This window comes from Salvelinus sp. IW2-2015, linkage group LG1, assembly GCF_002910315.2.
Source record: "Salvelinus sp. IW2-2015 linkage group LG1, ASM291031v2, whole genome shotgun sequence".
NCBI classification, from domain to species: domain Eukaryota; kingdom Metazoa; phylum Chordata; class Actinopteri; order Salmoniformes; family Salmonidae; genus Salvelinus; species Salvelinus sp. IW2-2015.
In genome coordinates, this window is record NC_036838.1 from 24,429,264 (window position 1) to 24,449,584 (window position 20,321).

The 20,321-nt window shown below is 44.3% G+C and overlaps 2 protein-coding genes across 4 annotated transcripts; one reads left to right on the top strand and one right to left on the bottom strand.

The window, feature by feature from the left end:
• Nucleotides 1-806: 806 nt before the first annotated feature.
• On the bottom strand, nt 807-8,926 carry cry3b (cryptochrome circadian regulator 3b). Of its 2 annotated transcripts, none has more exons than XM_070443392.1 (14): nt 8,391-8,926; nt 7,092-7,264; nt 5,084-5,192; nt 4,784-4,926; nt 4,519-4,703; nt 4,252-4,349; nt 3,914-4,054; nt 3,311-3,622; nt 3,013-3,164; nt 2,620-2,822; nt 2,343-2,441; nt 2,121-2,204; nt 1,794-1,996; nt 807-1,515 (listed from the first exon to the last, which is right to left on the bottom strand). In XM_070443392.1, exons 2-14 carry the CDS (start codon nt 7,247-7,249, stop codon nt 1,471-1,473), a joined length of 1,932 nt encoding a protein of 643 aa, XP_070299493.1. In that variant the 5' UTR covers nt 7,250-7,264; nt 8,391-8,926; the 3' UTR covers nt 807-1,470. The 2 variants fall into 2 exon arrangements, with proteins under 2 accessions (XP_070299493.1, XP_023842578.1); XM_023986810.2 differs by having other exon boundaries at nt 828-1,512.
• Nucleotides 8,927-9,932: 1,006 nt separating this feature from the next.
• Nucleotides 9,933-18,310, top strand: rbbp5 (retinoblastoma binding protein 5). 2 transcript variants are annotated; one of them, XM_070443396.1, is made up of 14 exons: nt 9,933-10,078; nt 10,504-10,529; nt 10,675-10,847; nt 11,205-11,345; nt 11,668-11,830; nt 11,967-12,076; nt 12,261-12,380; nt 12,500-12,653; nt 12,859-12,930; nt 13,109-13,226; nt 13,315-13,384; nt 13,530-13,771; nt 13,864-14,079; nt 17,660-18,310. In XM_070443396.1, the coding sequence occupies exons 1-14, from the start codon at nt 10,060-10,062 to the stop codon at nt 17,710-17,712; spliced, it is 1,677 nt and encodes a 558-aa protein (XP_070299497.1). In that variant the 5' UTR covers nt 9,933-10,059; the 3' UTR covers nt 17,713-18,310. The 2 variants fall into 2 exon arrangements, with proteins under 2 accessions (XP_070299497.1, XP_023842589.1); XM_023986821.2 differs by having other exon boundaries at nt 13,864-13,941; nt 17,660-17,880.
• The last annotated feature ends 2,011 nt before the right edge of the window (nt 18,311-20,321 follow it).

Consider the following 20,321-nt stretch of genomic DNA (forward strand, 5'->3'; position numbering starts at 1 on the left):
TCTCCATGTTCCAAAAAGATAAAGTACTTGTAAGTGTTAACTTTTGTCAAGTGTATTTAAATAAACTGCTGATAAATCAGTAAAACCTTGTAGCTTTCCTGCTCACATCCTTGGTGCCAGTCTGGAACCATCATGGTCTTYCTAAAAGGCAACCCATTCCAAACCGGTTCAACTCAGAAGCAGAAGAGGYCCCCAGCTAGCTTATTGTACTAACTTTCATGAATTATTACCAATATCGCTGAAATAATTAGCCTAATGAAATGTAACAAATTCATGAACAGAAATGAAATTGGATGAGGAATCGCACGTTAAAATGTCAGTGTGTTTCAACTATTTAATTTCAGTTGAAATAGAATAGTTTACATAGCCAAGAGCAGAGAGAGGTACATATACTATATCAATTAAGTTATTTAAAAATGTATATATGAAATTTAAAGCTAATATTTTTTTTTAAACCAGTAATGTACAGCCCCAGAAGGAAAACAAAAAACAATCTGTATAAAAAGCAGATTTATGAAAACAACCTACATGATACCAGCCAACATAAAATAGATTGACTTCCTGCTAGTTTTTGAAACTGAAGATTGACTTTCTGCTTGAAAGTTGACATTACATTTACATTTGACATTTTGGTCATTTGGCAGACGCTCTTATCCAGAGTGACTTATGGTTAGTGCATTACACTATGGAAGACAGTATTAAAGCAATGTCACAGTACTACATCTTTCAGAAGCTAGTGAATCTGGGAAGAACTCCCAATGGCAGTGTCCCCAGCAGAGGCAATGGTAGATGGAGCATAATACAGTAGGCCACTTGTTCACCACCAGCAGTAACACTGATCTTCCATCCAGGCAGTTCACATCCTCTACCCAGAATAACATTCTTCACCCTCCATTTTAGAAAAAATAAGAAACATGGTGGAAGAACAACACATGATGAACTGCTGAGGCTATTACATATACTTTCCCTACAGAGAGCAGGTGATTTGATCCTCAGGGTTAGAGGTCAAAGGTAAACCCTAAAGGTCATGGGTAGTCCAGACCTAAATATCAGGTCTCCAGTGAAATGGTTTGTCTTCGGGCTATATGGCTATGTGTCACACACATACAGTAAGGCACAGTATGGGAAAATGTAATGTTCAGTCCACAGTCTAACTGACATATTTACATAAATTACATCATAACATATTATAGACTGTATCTCATATTCAACCCAGGTGGGGTATTTAGGGTCATAATAAGCTCTCAAGATTAGATTACGATAAACCCAAACTGATTTGACCCTTTTGCCTAATTGAAATAGTACATCTTTGAGATCTCAAACCTAAGACGTCTCAGGGACTTTCATGTGACATCGCATACGGGAACAAAGAGAGTTTTCCCTTTTTATACAAAAAATAAAAATCTGTCTTTAAACATCTCTGTACAGTATATATCATACAAAATAATATCTATCTATGACGGCAGCAGCTTATGAAGACACAGCCATCCTCTCATCCTGTTGACCCGTACTCTTCTGAAACACAAACACAGAACAAAGAAAACATTGTAAAATATTATGACATCGTTTCACCATGTTTATAGTCTCACAAAGCAGGAGCTCTGATAAACTGATCATGTGGAGTCTATTTTACTATGCCCCTAAAAGTCTATATTTATGAACTCAGAAATATGAATATTTCAGACTATTTAATAGCTTATCGATCATGCTTTGTGACATCCCCTCATGTACATAACATCGACTTTAGAAAACAGAATGTAAACACAAATATTGACCCCTGACCCCTGACTTACATGTCGGTGGTGTCGCTGCACCTTGAAGGCAGGGGCCGGAAAGTCGCTGCCCACTTCCTGTTCCGACTCCCGCCCCCTCTTCCCAGTCCCGCCCCGTGCCAGATGACCTGGATAGTGAGGCACAGCAAACTCATGGGCACATCCTGTCCGACAGACTTGCTGATTGGACGATCCTGCCTGCTCTGTGTGCGCCATTCCACAGCCTGCAGTGACCAAGAGGCAAACAGAAATAGACCCATAAGAATGTCCTCCTCTACATAACACTGCAAGTGACTGTTGTGACCAGTCTGTGTCCAGTCGGATATGAAATACTGTGTCTAGACTTACTCTGAGTGTATGTTGGTCCAGGTCGTGGCCTCACTCCACTGAGTCCCGGCAGCTCCTCACCGATCACATTTACTCTACTACGGCCTGGAGAGAGGAGAAGAGAGGGAGAGGGGAGGTGAAGTGTGGGTTAGAGTGTGCTCACTTTGCAGTCGTGGTGTGATATTATTTGGGATAATGTATGAACGGTATCTAAGGAGGTTTAGGCAAATGAGCCTTGCTCACCATGATGGCCGTTGAGCCCGCTGTGTTTTCTACCAGTAGAGGGCGATGCCACCGCATTCAGATCCTCAGTGGGACTGGTCGGCACAGCTGCTAGTAAGCCTATTGGGAGAGAGACACAAGTTATAATGAATTACCAAGTGTGAGAAAGAGCGCGATAGAGACAGACAGAAAGAAAAAGAGAGAGAGCGAGAGAAAAAGAGAGTGGGCAGGTGATAGGAAGAGAGTGAAAAAGAAAAGCGAGAGAGTTCAATACAAAGTGAGGGAGAAAAATACTTACTGACTCCTCTGTATCTGGACAGCTGCTGGTACATTTGTCTCATCCTCTCTATGTTGAGTCGGCTGGCCTCTGCATGGTTCACCATGGGTTTGGGGTAGTCCACCCCGACCACACATTTGGCCGCCCGCTGCACCTCTATGGGGGCGTTCCAAGGGTCGTAGATGTACTTGTCTGGCATGTCTTTCAGGACAGGTAAGTAGCGTCTGCAAGCAGAGGGAGAAATTAAATCTCAGCACCTCGTCACAACTGCCAGAGCAGTTGGTTCAGCATAACATACAGACAGTGGTCAGACAGAACAGCCTTGCTAATGCATGACTTGATAAAGAAGATACTTGTGTGTGTGCATCTTGTGTGTGTGGGTGTTTGTGTGTGCGTGCATGTAGCTATACCAACCTAATGAAGTCTCCTTCGGGATCTATTTTTCGTCCGAAGCCCACGGGGCAGTAGCAGTGGAAGAACTGCTGGAAGAAGGAACTGCAGGAGTGACACAACCAGCTGCCTGCGTTCACACTCCAGTCTGCATCCAGCAGCAGCTCCTCAAACACCTGACAGACACACACAGAACAACAACACAGTCATTCACACATAACATGTATCTCTTCTGATTCTTCCCCCCTCCCTCCCTTCTCTCTACCTTCATTCCCTCTTCCCAGCCCTCCCTCCCTCCACACCACCCTCCATCTTTCTCTACCTTCATGCCCTCCTCCCAGCTGATCCACAGGTCTCCTCTGGTCAGGAAGCAGGCCACAGCGTGTCTGGCCAGGTGGTGGATCCAGCCTTCCTGCCTCAGCTGAGTCATGATGGCGTCGATCCAGGGGAAGCCCGTCTTGGCTTCGGCCCACTTGGCCAGCGCCTCGGCGTTGCGGTCCCAGGGGATGCGGATACAGATGGGGTTCCCGTCCATTTTGTCGAAGCGGGGGTTGTTAGTGGCAGCCGTGTAGAAGAACTCACGCCACAGCAGCTTGTCGTAGAGAGAGATGGGGGGACTGCCGTTCGTCTTCACCTGAGGGGAGAAGAGAGAGGAGAATGTAATCGTGAGGAAAATAGGAGCAATCTTATGTGAAAGTTCACTGTGACAAGTAAGAGTTGGTGTTAGGTTGGGACGGATGTGTGTTGGTGTTAGGTTGGGACGGATGTGTGTTGGTGTTAGGTTGGGACGGATGTGTGTTGGTGTTAGGTTGGGACGGATGTGTGTTGGTGTTCGGTTGGGACGGATGTGTGTTGGTGTTCGGTAGGGATGAATGTGTGTGTGATAGTATTTAGTAGGTGTAGTTATGTGTGTGAGGTACTGTACCTTCTTGTAGAGCTCTGCCAGTTTGCTGTAGAAAAGTCGACAGGACAGACATCCAAAGCGGAGGTAGGGGCTGAGACCTAGAGGACTGGGCAGCAGGGGGCTGGCGGTCTTCCTGGTACTCTCAAAATTCACCTGCCACGCCTGGAGAGAGAGAAAGGTGGTTTAATATATGATACATTGATGATATAATTGGACAGGAAAATCTGCAACGCTCGTTCACCATAAAAAAAAATCCCATCTATGATATAAAACATAATTACTAATGAGTCTCTGTGTGTGTGTATGTGTGTGTGTGTGTGTGTGCGTGCGTGCGTGCGTGCGCGTGCGTGGTTACGTACAGTGGAGAGGTCAGGTCCCAATTGTCTCTCTATCCTGGTGAGAGCTTCACTCTCTCCTCCTGGCCACACGGCTGGAGCTAAGCCCTCTGTATCAAAGCCTGGGGAGAGAAACACAGAGCATGTTTAGACACTTGAGGTAAATTATCTCGAAAACTCGTTTTTTCCGCTTTTAAGAACCATTCTAGACAGACTTGAAAGAATTGCGAAAACAATTGAATGTTCAACTCCATGAAGCAAGTATGGACACCCATTCCAATAGTGTCTTACCCAGCTCCTCCAATAGGGGTACTCCGTACTTGTCCCTGTGGTTGTCTGAGACAGGGGTGACACATCGACCCATGCTGGCCCGGGACAGAGCCTCTACTGGGGCATCGGGGGGCGGCATGGAGCCCACCAATGTCTGGAAATGCTTGAAGGTGAGAGGAGGATGACCCCCGTTGAGCTCTATGATCCTGCAGAGAGGAGAGTGTTTTCAGTTAGGGCTCTGTTCAATCCAAACCTCCAAGTGATGTCATCCGGGTGTCCCACTCACTTGTCCAGGTCGTAGAGAGTGTGTGAGGTCCTGCTGACAACCTCCACTCCAGCCTCTGTGGCCAGTTTCTTAATGGCTGCATCCCGCTCCTTACCGAACGGCTCAGAGTCACACTCAAACGTCAGCTGGGAGATGTTCCAGTCCTGAGAGGACAGGACACAGCAGACACACACTGGGGTTAAAACCATATATACTGATCGGCTTTGAAATGGTCAGCAAACACTGATACAGTAGGGTGAATATTTGCTGTCCCTGGGGGTGAGGGAGGCTGGGGGAGAGGGGAGGGAAAAGGGGTCTCACCTTAAAGAGTCGGGGGAAGATGTTGGCCGGCTGGCCTCGGATCACAAACAGACGGGAGTTGAGCTTCCGAAGGCTTGCGTCTAGATCTTCCAGACACTGCAGCAGGAACCTGAAACACAGGAGGGACGACGACCGTCACTACATGGCCATGCTGGAGAGGACACTGCTTCAGGGGCATTCTCAGAGCGCAAAGAGACTCATGTTTACTACTTAGACCTGACACCATGTTTGACTGAATAAAACCCTAATAAGTCCCACTAAATAATACATTATAAGTAAATGAATAAGAACATGTTTGTTGGATCAGGATATAAATACATAAACTCTAAATCCCTTTCTAAGAAGCAGACCGACGCCCTTTGACCACATGTCCATCATTTATGTTATGATGGTATGCAATGATCATATTATAATTGCTCCATCACCGCATGTTTCACGATGCAGGTTTCAACAACTAGTCTTTCACACAAACTTTCTGAAGCTCACATTTGCCTTTTCGCATTTACGACACCCTTTCCAGCATTTATGCAGTAAATCATGTCATTGGGGCACAGATTCAGTCCTCACCGTTGCATATGTCATATTTGGCATGAAACTGTGCCGTGGCTGAGTTAGCAGGATCACAGCATAGCATCCCAGGTGACTGAATGACTGACTGAACGTAGTCACCAGAAAATGCTGTGATCCTTCTGCTAAGCGTAAGAACAGCCCCCTGAGAGAAGAGCAGCAGGTGATACATGGTGTGTTTGTCTGGTGTTTGAGTAAACACCTGAACACCTTTGAAGACAACGATAAACACACCGCCTGTGGAGAGAGGCCAGATAAGCCGATAGTCCTGCTATCTGTCTGCTGCTTCACACTAGCAATTTTCCAGATCAAATAACAAAGAAAGTATAGGTGTTACCATTGAAACTGTGGTTAATCCAGCTGCGGATCTGAGGGCCACTGCCGCCTCCTGCTGCTTGAGCAGTTAAGAGATCAAGCTAGGCCGCTCTGCCACTGCATAGCCTGCTGGAAAGTAGGTCATCCCAATAGCAACCACTTACTCAGGAAATGTAACTCTCTCTTGGCACACTAAACCGGCTCCCTGCCTGAACGACGCCATTTTACAGGCCTCGGCTCTGCGCTCTTGAGTCTTTGAAAGACGCCAGAAAGAATGCCCCAGAGAGGATTTATTAAATTGTACAGAAAGTGAAAAGAACATTTGTCTGGCCGAGGCAACGGTAAGTACTTGGAGGGAAATATTTATATTACACTATTAATGCTCTCTTAACTGTCACCGGAAAAGAGAAGCTGTTGCTTTTGCCTGCTATTCATCCCATTAGTATTCCTCCGCTAACTTAAAATGACCACGGAATAAGCACCACTTCACTATTTCACATGCTCGCCATCAATCAATGTTTCAAAGAGAATAGCCTAGTAGATACCCAAAAGAATAGTCAAACATAGGATCCACAAACTTTCAGAACCTACCATAATAGCTACATACAGAAGTCACTACTTTTATCTTGAAAGCAGACATAATTACAATATAGGCCTACTGCTGCAATCCTTACTCTGCTGGGCCCAAACAACTACCTGATGATGTCAGGGTCCAGGCTTTCCGCTGGCACATCTGATCACTCCATACTACCATCCTCTTTAGCAAGGCCAGATATTGGCAACTGTGTGACGGGAGCCGTTCTGAGAAGCACCACAAAACTAGAACCACTAGAACAGCTGGGTCTGGGACAATTCAGTGTCATTGATTTTCAATAAAGATTTGTACAAAATCTTGAATTGGACTTTCAATTCACTTCTTGAATTCAAATGGAACAGAGTTCAACCCAACCTACCTCACTCACTCTGTAATAACACTGTAATAACACTGTAATAACCATTGAATTGTATTTATGGTAATAACACATAAGCATTCCGAGCATGGACAATTCATTTAAATCTACTGGGACAATAGAAGCGTATTGACTGGTTGGTTGATGGATGAATAGTTACGGTTGTTGTTCCTCACCTCCACCGGTTGACCCCCAGGTTGGAGGAGCCAGCGAACCAGGGGTCTAGGAAGTAGACACAGCGCACCGTGTCTGAATCACGCACAGCCTCCAGCAGGGCCGGGTTGTCATGGAGACGCAGTCCCTTCCGGAACCAGTGGATGGAGTTCTTGGCCATGTTCAAAAACAGGGCCTGGAAAAAAGACAGGAAATGTTAAATGTTTAGAAGCACAGTATGTACTTTAGGGAATGGGTCACAATAAAAATGTTTTTAAAGAGTTAAAGACTCTAAAAAGATTTAACAGGGAACTGATTATTAAATACACTGGAAGTTAGAAGCATAATATTAATATTACACAATTTAAAAATTCATTGTTCATAATGTAATGGTTATTGGAATGAAATTGTACATTTGCATGTTCAGTTGGAAAATTACTTTTGTTAGAAACAATGTACAAAAAAAGTATAAAATGGATTATCGTATTTCTGTTACAGACTATATGATGTATAGAGCTGAGAGTCAAAAGGGACTAACACAGTACAACTAGCCTAAACCAAGCAAAGCACTGCTTCAAATCTCACGTCTCCAATTAGTCTGACTTATTAAAACTCATTATTTGCGTTTTTCTAACAAGAAAATAACGATCTCGTCTAAAGCAATTTGCGGACAAATCAGAAAAATACAATAATGCACGAAAGCAATAGAAATAAATATTGCCATTATATTTTTTTATCAACTTGCAAAAAAACACAATACCCTCAGTCTCCCAACTTTTGAACGAAGTTATGTCACACTCAGATAGTACAGTTGTGGCATGCAAATTTATGACACAGTGTAGGTGATTTGGTCACCGTAACATCAGAAATGTTAGACCACAAGCATCATCAACATAATATACATTGCATAACTGCACACACATTGTTCAGAAAGCTCAGACACACACACATAGACATACAAATGTTATACCGTATCAATGGTCAGACAACTTCGTGTTTTGATAACTTGGAATTATTAGGTTATATATGCATCTTTGCCAATTGTAGTTACTGACAGCCTTGTTCTGTACAATGGTCTCTACCTACATAGTAGTAGTATACTCTAAATACTCCAATTAATAAATAAATAAAAATATATATATATGCTCACACCATTCAAACCAATGAGGGTTGTGAATTGTAAATCCAATTATCTCAGAATAATTCTAGGTCACGATTTGCCAATGCACAGCCTCAGAATCAGGTCAGTGACATGCACCTTATGTCAGGATAATACATGTGCATGGAAGATAGACCTACATTCTGATAAGTAATAAGCTTACCTGTAATGTGTTGTCAAGGATGTGTCTCTTATGTCATTACCGTTGACAGGATCGTTTAATTCCACGGGTGGTCTCTCAAAGTGGGAATCAAACAGTCGAGGTTTTCTTGTTGGGTACAGTTAGTTCTCCCAGTGCAAGAACAAGACGACAGTTGCATAACTGTTCTAGCTACTGCGCATGGCCAATGTTCCAGAACAACACGTGATATAGAAATATAAATGAATAAATATGATGTCTGTTTCAAAGCACAGTGACTTTACTGGCTAGTTACAAAGTTCTAGGCTCCCAGCAACACGCCCCAACAAGCAATAAAGAAGCGACCTAGAAATCCAATTGGTTGACGCAGTAGGCCTTTACTCACGTTTCTGCTGCATGGAACGATCGGGAGTACTTTTTTGAGATGCATCCAGCTGCAGCCTCGCAGACTAGCCTGTTACTAAAACTAGCCTGTCACTAAAACCAATACTATCTACTGGCAGTGGTTAATCTCTACCACATACACGTGAATGTATTTTCTTTCCTAGATTCCTTTCCTCGCCCACTTTCCTTTCCTAGCTTAATTTCTTATCTACTGGCCGTGGTAATCCCTACCACATACATGTGAACTCCTTTTCTTTCCTTGATTCCTTTCCTCCTTTCCTCGCTCCCTTTCTTTTCCTGATTTCCTAGCTCCATTTATTTTCCTCCTTTCCTATCCTTCTTTCTTTTAGTCCTTTTCTAACTTCCGTTGCTAGCTTCCTTGTCTTTCCTCCTCTTCTTTGATAGATTCCCATTCTCATTTCCTAGCTCCCATTCCTCTCCTCCTTCCCTTTCCTAGCTCCTTTCTTTCTTCCTTTCCTAACTTAATTTCCCTCTTCCTTTCCTTTCCTACTTTTCTTTCCTAGATGCAGAATGTCGGCCCAGTTTCACCTAGTTTCATCCTCTCCACTACTCGCGACTGGACTTCCTCTCACTACCATATTTGGTGGGGAGAAAATGTGTAAATGGCTGCTTCAAATTTATAGCCCCCTGTGACATCTCTGGGGTTTCCCTTCTGTCTGTGAGGGTAATTTTAGTGACTGGCTCCTGCCGGGCTATTGACTTTCTAGTATGTAGAGGCTTTTGGTGGACTAGATATGATTTCTTATGTAGTTTTCGTGCCATTTATGTTTTCATTGTAGGTTGAAAATATGTATTTTATATGGAATAACTTAATTTCTATAACCTGAAACACCGCCCTGTTTTCCCCGTGTATTTTGTGATTGGTTACATTGGGAAAGACCCGGATGTTCACGGGTGGTACGATTTTAGAGTCCTATGCGTAGTGCAGTTGCCTGCTAAAACATGGAAACAAGCGCAACTGTGTCGGCCTGGATGGAGGACGTTATGAATTAAATAACGTACACGTTCATATATTCATATTTTGAATAAATATCTGAAATCAGACGTACAAAAATAATCTAAAACATAATTGCAAATAGTTTACTTTTAACATACAATAAAATGAATGAAATCCGTATAGATTTTTATTTGGGCAATTTCAGCGTGACTTTGTTTGGGGTCCTTCGTTAGCTAGGCGCCAGTCACTCTCTTGTTAGCAACAGAGCTACATAGCTCAACGTCTGTGTTTTGGATAAATCGACTTGAATACTGTTTATTTTGATATTCGTGGTCTCAGAATTGGTCAGCGATGAATTTAGAGTTGCTCGGTAAGGATAATTTATAATTCTTCAATAATTTCTTGGGTGCAGGACTTCACGTAAAGGAGGATATCGTAGCTTGGCAGCACTAGCATGCTAATTAACGAACGCCAAATACTATACAAAGCAGTCTGAGTATAAGTAACGTTAGTGATACATACAATCTATTTATTTCCAGAGTGTTAATCTTACCTTTTAACTACAAGGTGAAAGCACACCGCAAAATAGCAGGCAACTACTACTATTAGACTTTAGCCATTACATTAGCCAATGAACGATCTTCGTATGTAGATACTGTCGTTTGGACTCAGAGTATGTAAACAGCCAGTAACGTTAGCTAGTCTGTGGATTGTGTGCTCTTCCAGCTGTTATATGACCTAAGTCAGTCTATATGTACTAGAGAGCTAACCACATGATTTGTTATTTTTCTATAGAGTCGTTCGGGCAGAACTATCCAGAGGTAAGCCATTCCAATCTTATTCTACATGTTACTTGTCATTTACATTGTAGTCATTTAGCAGACGCTCTTATCCTGAGTGACTTCCTGATGAATACACCTGTGTCTGTGTGAGTGTCTTCACATATAGTTGCGATCTCATTGACAGGAGGCCGATGGCACTCTGGACTGTATCAGTATGGCTCTCACATGCACCTTTAACCGCTGGGGCACGCTTCTGGCAGTGGGCTGCAACGACGGACGCATCGTCATCTGGGATTTCCTGACACGGGGCATCGCCAAGATCATCAGCGCTCACATTCATCCAGTCTGCTCACTGTGGTGAGAAAGTGAGCCGCGGTCACGAGAAAGGGAAAACACCAGGGTTGGGGTCAATTCCATTTCAATTGCAGTCAATTCGGGAAGTACACTGAAATTCCAATTTCGGAAGAATTGTGGTTTGGTTTACCTTATGAATTGATTGCAAATGGAATGGACCCCAACACTGTAGCATAAACACTTTTCATAATCAGCAAACTATGCTTACATTTATATATGCAAAAATGTTCTTCTATTTACTCATAAACCCATGATTTGGTCCTGGAGCCCTTGTCAAAAGGTGTTTTGACTGGTTCTGAATTATTTTTAGTGTGGTTCTGAATCTTAACTGTCCTGAACCTTAACCTTGTGCCTCTGCAGTTGGAGTCGAGACGGTCACAAGCTGGTGAGTGCGTCTACAGATAACATAGTGTCGCTATGGGACGTCCTGACGGGAGACTGTGACCAGAGGTTCCGCTTCCCCTCGCCCATCCTCAAACTGCAGTACCACCCCAGAGACCTGTGAGTTTCTATATATCTGACTCATCTTATACCTCAGCCTAGTCTTGTCCTTTCTAACTCATAACTCCTAACCCTAACCATTAAACTACAGTTAGTACCACCGACCCCACCCACCTGGGAAATATATATCTATACTTCGACCTTAGCTCAGCCTACACCTCAGGCCTCTTATGATTCCTAATTTATTGTTACTCCTAATCTCAACCCTTACACACCCAAAGGTCTGTGAAGTGGTTGTTTATCTAATATGGGATAAGGGAGTAACGGTATGGAAAAATATGGAAATCCCCCCTTGTAAATCTCAACCTGTCCTTTGTTTCAGTGACAAAGTCCTGGTGTGTCCTATGAAGTCAGCTCCGGTGCTGCTTACCCTGTCCGACTCTAAACACGTGGTTCTGCCCGTGGATGACGACTCTGACCTGAATGTGGTGGCGGCCTTCGACCGGCGGGGGGAGTACATCTACACCGGCAACGCCAAAGGAAAGGTCAGAGGTCACTGTGGCCTGGGTTTATGTATTTGTGGATCAGACATTTTGCCATATTCTTTTTCTATTTAGCACTTTATAGGTTGTGTGTGTGTGTGTGTGTGAGCTTATTGTTCTCACTGATGTGACCCTGCAGATTCTGGTGCTGAACACGGACACACAGGATCTGGTGGCATCGTTTCGGGTGACAACAGGGACCAGTAACACCACAGCCATCAAGTCCATAGAGTTTGCGCGCAAGGGCAGGTGAGAGGTCTGAGAGGAAACCAATCAGTATGTGTTGATGAAGGCTGAAAGGCAATAGGACTATGTTTGTGTGAGAAATCATTCTGGTACTTAGAAGGTAGTTGTGTGCCTCTTACGGAGAATATTTCATAGTTCCGTCAAAGGACTGATCGTGATCCACTCTCTCCTCTCTCCCTCTCTCCAGTTGTTTCCTCATCAACACAGCAGACAGAATCATCAGGGTGTATGACGGGAGGGAGATTCTCACCTGTGGGAGAGACGGGGAGCCAGAGCCCATGCAGAAACTACAGGACCTGGTCAACAGGTGAACACACACACACATACACAGAGACACACACACGCACGCCTTCGCTGTGCATACAAACCACACACATGCTCACTTTGATACATCTCTTTCCCTCACTCCTTCTCCTCTCTCTGTAGGACTCCCTGGAAGCGGTGTTGTTTCTCTGGGGATGGGGAGTACATTGTGGCTGGTTCAGCCCGGCAGCATGCTCTGTACATCTGGGAGAAGAGCATTGGCAACTTGGTAAAGATCCTCCATGGAACCAGAGGAGAACTACTGCTGGACGTGGCTGTAAGGAACCACCCAAAACCTTTCTTTTTCTAGCCCTCTTCCCCTCACTAGCTAATTGTCATGAGTTATTCTCTTTTTTTGCCTCGTTTCTGGATGATGTGCTTCCTCTGTTTTGAATTGTCTGTACTGGAGATTCACAGAATTGACAGTAACTCATGGTGCTGGTGAACTTTTTCCTGACCTATGAACCCTGACCTCTCTGCAGTGGCACCCTGTGCGACCAATCATCGCCTCCATATCCAGCGGAGTGGTGTCCATCTGGGCTCAGAACCAAGTGGTGAGTGACACACAATAAGGTTGGACCTGAGTTCTTCACCCTGGAACTGGTCTGGGTGCTGGACTGGTCTCTTTCTGCGACTTGGCTACCTAGGTTTTGATTTCCGAGAGTGATTCCTCTGCAAGTGAATCTGATGGAATGGGTTAGCTAACTCAACGCTATGTGTTTTTGTGTTCAGGAAAACTGGAGTGCGTTCGCCCCAGACTTCAAGGAGCTGGATGAGAACGTGGAGTACGAGGAGAGAGAGTCTGAGTTTGACATAGAGGATGAGGATAAGAGTGAACCTGAACAGACAGGTAGACGTGCGCGCGCACACACAGGCACACACGCGCACACCCTTGCATTGCGACTAGTCAGGGACTGATTTGTGTGTGTGTGTGTCAGGTGCTGACGCTGCGGAGGATGAGGAGGTGGATGTGACCTCTGTTGACCCCATCGTAGCATTCTGCAGCAGGTAAGTGTGTTCGATGATGAAGGTAGACAGGTGTTTCAATGGTGACAGCCTTATAGCTTTAAATAGGCATTGCAATTGAATAGAAGTCTAATAGTAATACAATGATGAATATGGATTGTGGTCTCTGATCTCCCCCCTGTGTTAGTGATGAGGAGCTGGAGGACTTCAAGGCCCTGCTCTACCTGCCCATCGCTCCAGAGGTAGAAGACCCTGAGGAGAATCCATTTGGTCCCCCTCCGGATGCAGCCGGTCAGACCACCCCTGTAGAAGATGGTTCAGCCCACACAGGGAGCGGGGACAAGAAGCGCCAGCCGTCCTCAGAGGGAGTTCCGCCCAAAAAGAAGGCTCGTACCACCACCATCGAACTACAGGGGGTGCCTAGTGATGGTGAGAGTAACACACACACACACAATATGAACACTTTTTACTTTTTAATCATGAGCTAGTACCCTGACCTGTGTATTCTCTCACTATCGTAGAGGTGCACCCCTTACTGGGGGTAAAGGGAGACAGCAAGTCCAAGAAGAAGACGGCAGGGCGGCCAAAAGGATCCAAAGGTAAAGAGAAAGACTTTCCCTTCAGGCCCAAACCCTACAGGGGGGACAGGGTCTACCCTGACGGAGCGGTAGCAGGAGGAGGAGCAGGAGGAGGAGGAGGGATGAAGGGCAGAGCGGAGGGGGGCCTGACTGCAGCAGGTAAGGATGCAATATGATATGAAGCCACCATGAGGAGCCATGCTAATCCTGCTAGCTACGACGCTTCACCAGCCCTCTGCTCCCCGCCCCCGCCCACCACACAAACAGACATTGACCCCCCCCCCCAACTGATCCCCAAACCATCCCCCAGACCGTCAACCCCTGCACACCACAGCCTCACAACCCGCCTCTAACTACTGATTGGGAACTGATTCTGGGCCAGATTAATAACCACAAAATCCCATCAAGAGAGATTCTCCCCGTTGCGAGGCGAGGGGGTTAGTTTCGATTCTGGATATTGGATTTGTTTGGTTTCCAACATGGCCGGCTAGCTGGCTCTCTCCTGACCTGACCTGCGGCTGGTTTGTCTACTTGCTGCTTGCCCTTTGACCCTCCTGCTCCGCTCCTGCCTCGCTCTCACCAGGGCTTGTGTGTCTATGTTGGGTGTGTGTCTCTGTGTTTGTTGTGTATATTTGTGGAATCAAGTTGTCTGCTCAGAGATTGGTGATGTTTGCTATGCTTTGTTTTTAACAACTGTCAAATCATCCAGCCGGACCACAATGCAAGACACTGAGAGAGGAGCAAAACTGAGCCGCCATAGGCTGTGCTCGAATGTCTACTCGTTTTTTATTGGTCAAACACCTAATGCATTGCTGTCTATCATGACCTTGACACCAGGGCTGTTCCACCATTTTGAAACCCACCATCTGATTGTCCTGAAATAATTGGTCATGTTAGAAACAGATACGATTAGTGTTCTTGCAACATTATTTTGAAATATAATATCGAAATCTGAGAAATTAGGCTAATTGATTGCTTCCAAATTGGCCATTTCTTTTGTTTATAGGATTCATATAATATTCACTAACTATATTACGTAACATCTGATTTGGACCAAATGTTTTACTAACAATGAGTCAGACATGAGGAATCCATAGGGTTGGTCAAAAGCCACTCAAGAACATCCCCCCCCCCCCCATACACACACCAATCCCACCACGACGATGAGTATATAGTATCAGTTTTCTGTGTCTGACAAGTAGTATGGAGCTGCGGCTCTGAGTATTGTTTCTTCATCTTATGTAATGTATTCCCAGTAAATTTGGTTATAGTTTTTTTTCTCCTCTGTACAGAGAAATTACCAATTGAAGTTGTTAGGTTTGTCCCGTCCTACATCCAGATATTATGAGATTCTGACCACTATATGGTTCTGTTCCTACGACCCCCCCCCCCCCATGTTGAAGGAATAGTTCACCCAAATTACAAAATGACACGGGCTTCCTTAGCCTGTAAGCAGTCTATTTACAAGGTATGAAAGCAACCCATGCGTTGGTTTTGTTGGCCACTTTTTCAAATGCTAACTGTTTAGTCAATGGAATATATATTATCATTTTTACGCTTCATGTTTAAACCATCCTGAAGTATCTAAAAATTGATTTTGTACCTCAATAGTGTTACTTATATCTTTGGGAATGAAGCACGAAAATGCTAATATAGGTACCATTGACTTACATTGGATTTGTACCACAATTGCTAAAACATTAGCATTTGAAACAGTGGCCAGATAAACAGAACCAAAGCATGTGTTCTTTGGTTGCTGCCATACCTTGTCCATAAACTGCTGACTCTTCAGCTCCACTATACACGTTGCGTTTCTTTGCTTTGGTGATGTATGTAATGCTATGATCCTATGTAATGCTAGAGCGCATGAGTCGAGACCAGAGTTGGCACATTTGCAATTTAACCCAACAGTTTTTGTGACAAAACTATTAGTAGAGTTGAAAATGCGATGGAAACACAGTGAACTTTAGATTTTTATTCGGTACATGAAAGCTTAAGTGGAAAAGTACATTTTGTGTGCACTACATCGTCACGCACTGATTAAAAAAACTAAGTATTTATCTGCAATACGTCTGTTTAGTGGAAATGCATCACTGGCGGGAAAATGCGCATATTTTCTTTATGTGGATTCTAGAATATTTGCATGAAAATATGTCGTCAATTGGATGGAAACCTAGCTATTGTTAGAAAAAAGTTTGGTCAAAATCAGATGTAAGGTACTATATTATATGAATGCTATAAATAAAAATGGGCAATTTGGGTGCAATCAATTAGCTTAATTTCTCAGATCAAATTATATTTCAACAAAATAAGGTTGTAGGAATGCTTATCTTATCTGTTTCTAACTACAGTAGCGATTTTCAGAACAATCTGAGATGGTGGGTGTCATGATTTGCTGAAATGACATGGAACGACCCACCAGGCTATGCATCTGCAATTTAAAAAGATTATTTTTTTACATTTATTTTTTTACCTTTTATTTAACTAGGCAAGTCAGTTAAGAACAAATTCTTATTTACAATGACGGCCTACCGGGAAACAGTGGGTTAATTGCCTTGTTCAGGGGCAGAACGAAAGATTTTTACCTTGTCAGCTTGGGGATTCGATCCAGCAACCTTTCGGTTACTGGCCCAAAGCGCTAACCCCTAGGCTACCTGTCGCCCCTGTTGGAGAGTGAGGGAATTTCTTCTTTTGAATCACATTTTATTTTCCAATACACGTCTAAGTTGTATTATTGTTTCAGTGCTAACTTCTGCTGTTGCAAAGTGAAGGAATTTCTTATTTTGAATCCCATTTTACTTTCTAATGCACCGCTCTTCAAGTTGCATTGTTGAGAAACTCATTATGCCAAGAGCCATGATATACCTGTAATGCCTCTGTATTGAATTCAGTGTTGAGTTCACGTTGACCCACCATACTGTCTGCTCTGGGAAAAGTTTGAAATTTATCTTGATACACTATAATTTCTGGACCTGGGAAGGTCAAATGGGCAACATTTAATGTGTTCAAGGACATCATCTCTGACTGTGTTTCTCCGACAAGAAGGTATGTTGTGAGCTATAATATATTTATTTTATGTAGCGCTTTTCATTACAAAGACAATCTCAATGAACAAAAGAAATGCAGAGATCTGGATGGTCTTGGGCAACAGTCTTCCACAGCTTCAGGTGTTGTTCAGAACGGCTGTGCAGTCGCTTAAGCGGAGGGAGCATCGACGACACAGAGAGGGAGCATCGTCGGTCAGTTACTCAGACAGCTCTTCGTCAGTCACCCCCCCCCCCCTGTCTGTTGGTAGGCTGGACAGTCCGCGACTGAAGTAGTGGGTGATGCTTCGGCAGCTATTAGCGCCGGGAAAGAGCACCGCACCTCGGCAGTAGTCAGGAAACAGTCCCCTATGAGGCGGGCCTGTCTCAACCCCTCGCGCCGCTGTCCACATCATTCATGCAATCAGGGCAGGTGGAAAAAGCTGGTGCTGATGCGTCCTTCAAATGCCTAGCCAAACAAACTGACTTGCCATTAGTCGAGCAACTTCCATGGGTCAAAACCACCAGATATTATCGCTCAGAAACACTCAGAGGTCATGGGAAACCTTGGTGTAAAAAGATACTTGAAACAACATATTTTAGAAATGTATAGAAGCTCTCTACCTATGCTTCCTCGTGGTGCCATGGCAACCATGTGACTATTCTATTCATGGAGTTCTCTATTCTGTGTGATATTCTTGGTGTCTTTCCTACAGGGAGCCTGGTTTCACAGTCCTACAAGCAGCATGATATCGGGGGACTGGACTGAGCCAGCACCATAATCATCATCGCCCCCTGTGGTTCTGGAAGGGGAAGGACAGGCACCTAAATTCGGCCTGTTTTTACACTCTCCTAAAATCAAGACTCTGTGATATCACTCAAGACTGTCATTATGGTATCACCCCCCCACCACAACCCCAAAAGACTCATTATGACATCACAGCCTTCTATTGCTCAGGCTGTGACTTTCCCTACCGGCTGTCTCTCTCTGTCCTCTCTGTGCTGGCTGCTATGGTTACCTGGATTATCTCCCTCCTGTCAAAGACTGATGTATGTGACCTGATGATGTCACAAGTTTTAGATGAGAGTTCTGACAAGGAACTCCTGCAACATAGCAGATTCACACTTTCTCATTTTCACGTTTTTTTGGGGGATGAGTAACAGAAACAAACCAAGAGAAGAGGCAAGCAACAGTCTGCAATAGTATAGGGTCACCTCTTCTCCCCTCTGTCTTTTTTTCTGTAGAATGACTGATGTACAGGAGTTATTACATGGAATGTGTCCCAACTGGTCTGCTTCTAACTCTGTTTCTGGACATGTCTTTTTGTGTTTCTTTTTATACATGTTATTAAACCATTTAGATTGTTTTTGACTCGACCGCTGTGTTATTGAGTCATCCTGACTAGAGATTCCTGTCTGGAAGAACAATCTCTCACTCTGCTTACCCCCCCCCCCCCCCGGCAAACCCAACGCAACGTCTCACTACAGTTACAACGCATACAGTAGTATCCTCCACCAATCATAGCTAAAGCAGGCCATGCACCATTTTGTAACCGTCAGAATGTTATGACAGGTTTGTGGCACAAGATGGCGCTCCTACAACGCCAATTGCCCCCCCCCCCTCCCCCCGCAGAACGGAGCCTGGTGAGATACAGCCTCACTCACTGCCTGGCTGAGCTAGGTAGTGATAATGAAGAGCTTTTCCCTGTCATTTGGATTCCATTTTGTGCTTCTGCACAGTTGGGTTCCATTTTGCCTTTATTTTGTAAGAACCGATTAGGAACTAGAGGATTCACACAGGTGAATAATACAGAGTATGGAGCTGATTGCGGTCATCCAGTAAATGAATATATGGTCCTATACCCACTGCAAATACATTTTAATTTTTTTTATTTGAAGAAGAAAAAAACTGAAATTGAGAGAAAAGAAAAGACACCACAACAGCCAACGGGCCAGTTAAACCTTCACGGCCCCTGTGTGTGCGTTGCTTATCTTGTAGAGTGGACCAATGTTGCAGATGGAAAGATTACAGTTGGGTCTGACTGTCTATGTGTGGACAGCTGTTCACCCTCTTAGGCTGTCCGGGTAATAAAGGAATGTGTGTATGTGCAGAAGGTGCATCTCCTCAGCATGCCTGACTGGCTCATCATTCACACTGGTTATATAAGACCAAGCTCATTAGATCATTGGCCAGGCGTGGTGTTGCCGTTGTGGTGATGGATGGGTGGGTGGTGCTGACTACATGAGTTTGGAGTCAGACCAGGGACAGGATAGAAGTATTTAAACCAGGAAGAAGTCACATTCCGATCAATGTCTGAGTCTCGAATGACGACATATGCTACCGTGGCCCATATAATGTACTACTTTGATTTTGAGTGGAGTGTCTATAGTGTTCTGGAGTGCACTGTATGTGAAATAGGGTGTTATTTCAGGTTTGTTTAAAGAATCTGTTTCCCAAGGGTGTCAAGTATTTACTGTAAATCCTTCCAGATATCACATCATCATGGTCAGTCCTCACTAAGTTAGAATAATCAAAACTGGTTCATTAGCCTGTTGTCAACGTGACATGAACTTCGGAGGACCCAGAAGATCAACAATGACCCTATTGATGTGGTGGAATGGGTCAGTTTAGAGGAGTGGGTCCCTCTACTTGTGTCCTTTTAGTTATGCACACACTGATGGGAAAGAAGTTGACAGGTGGAAGCAAATTCCTGGGAGGCCATATTGCGCTCTGGTCTCTTCAGATCACTTAGGATCCAGGTAGGACGGTTCAGAGTGGAGGACCACATGTAAATGGATGTGGAAGCGACTTCATAATAAAACAGGTTTACAAAATGGCTGGAGGAAAATCGGGAAGGAACGGAATAGGTAAGGAGGCTCTATGGAAGGCAAGGTGGAGCTAAATGTACTCGTCTGATCACATTGTAGAATCAACATTCAAACACTGGACGGGTTTTAGTAGCTAATTAAAATCTCTTTATTACAACCACATGTACATCATCATCCTACCCAAAAAGAGTCTTCTGAAAAGTGAAAACAAGCAGAACCAGAGAGTTGCACAGACGGTAAGGTGTGGGAGACGTTTGGAGCCCTGTCCGTGGGGAAACAGTGTAGTGGGAGTAGGGAGAGGAACCAGAGGTGTGCAGAGCTTTAAATCACAAGTCCCCCCCACTCCTACCCCAAGCGTCTCTCCTGTGCGATTTCACTTCTCACAGGGAAGGAAGGCTATTTTCAGCCTTAATAATCCTCACCATACAGTATATATAGAGAGAAATGGAAGAGGGGATGGAGGGAATAAATCCTGTCGTTTTTCATCCATTATTCTGAGCATTTGAGTCATGCCGAGTGTGACGTGGAACACCTCGAGGAGAGAGCGAC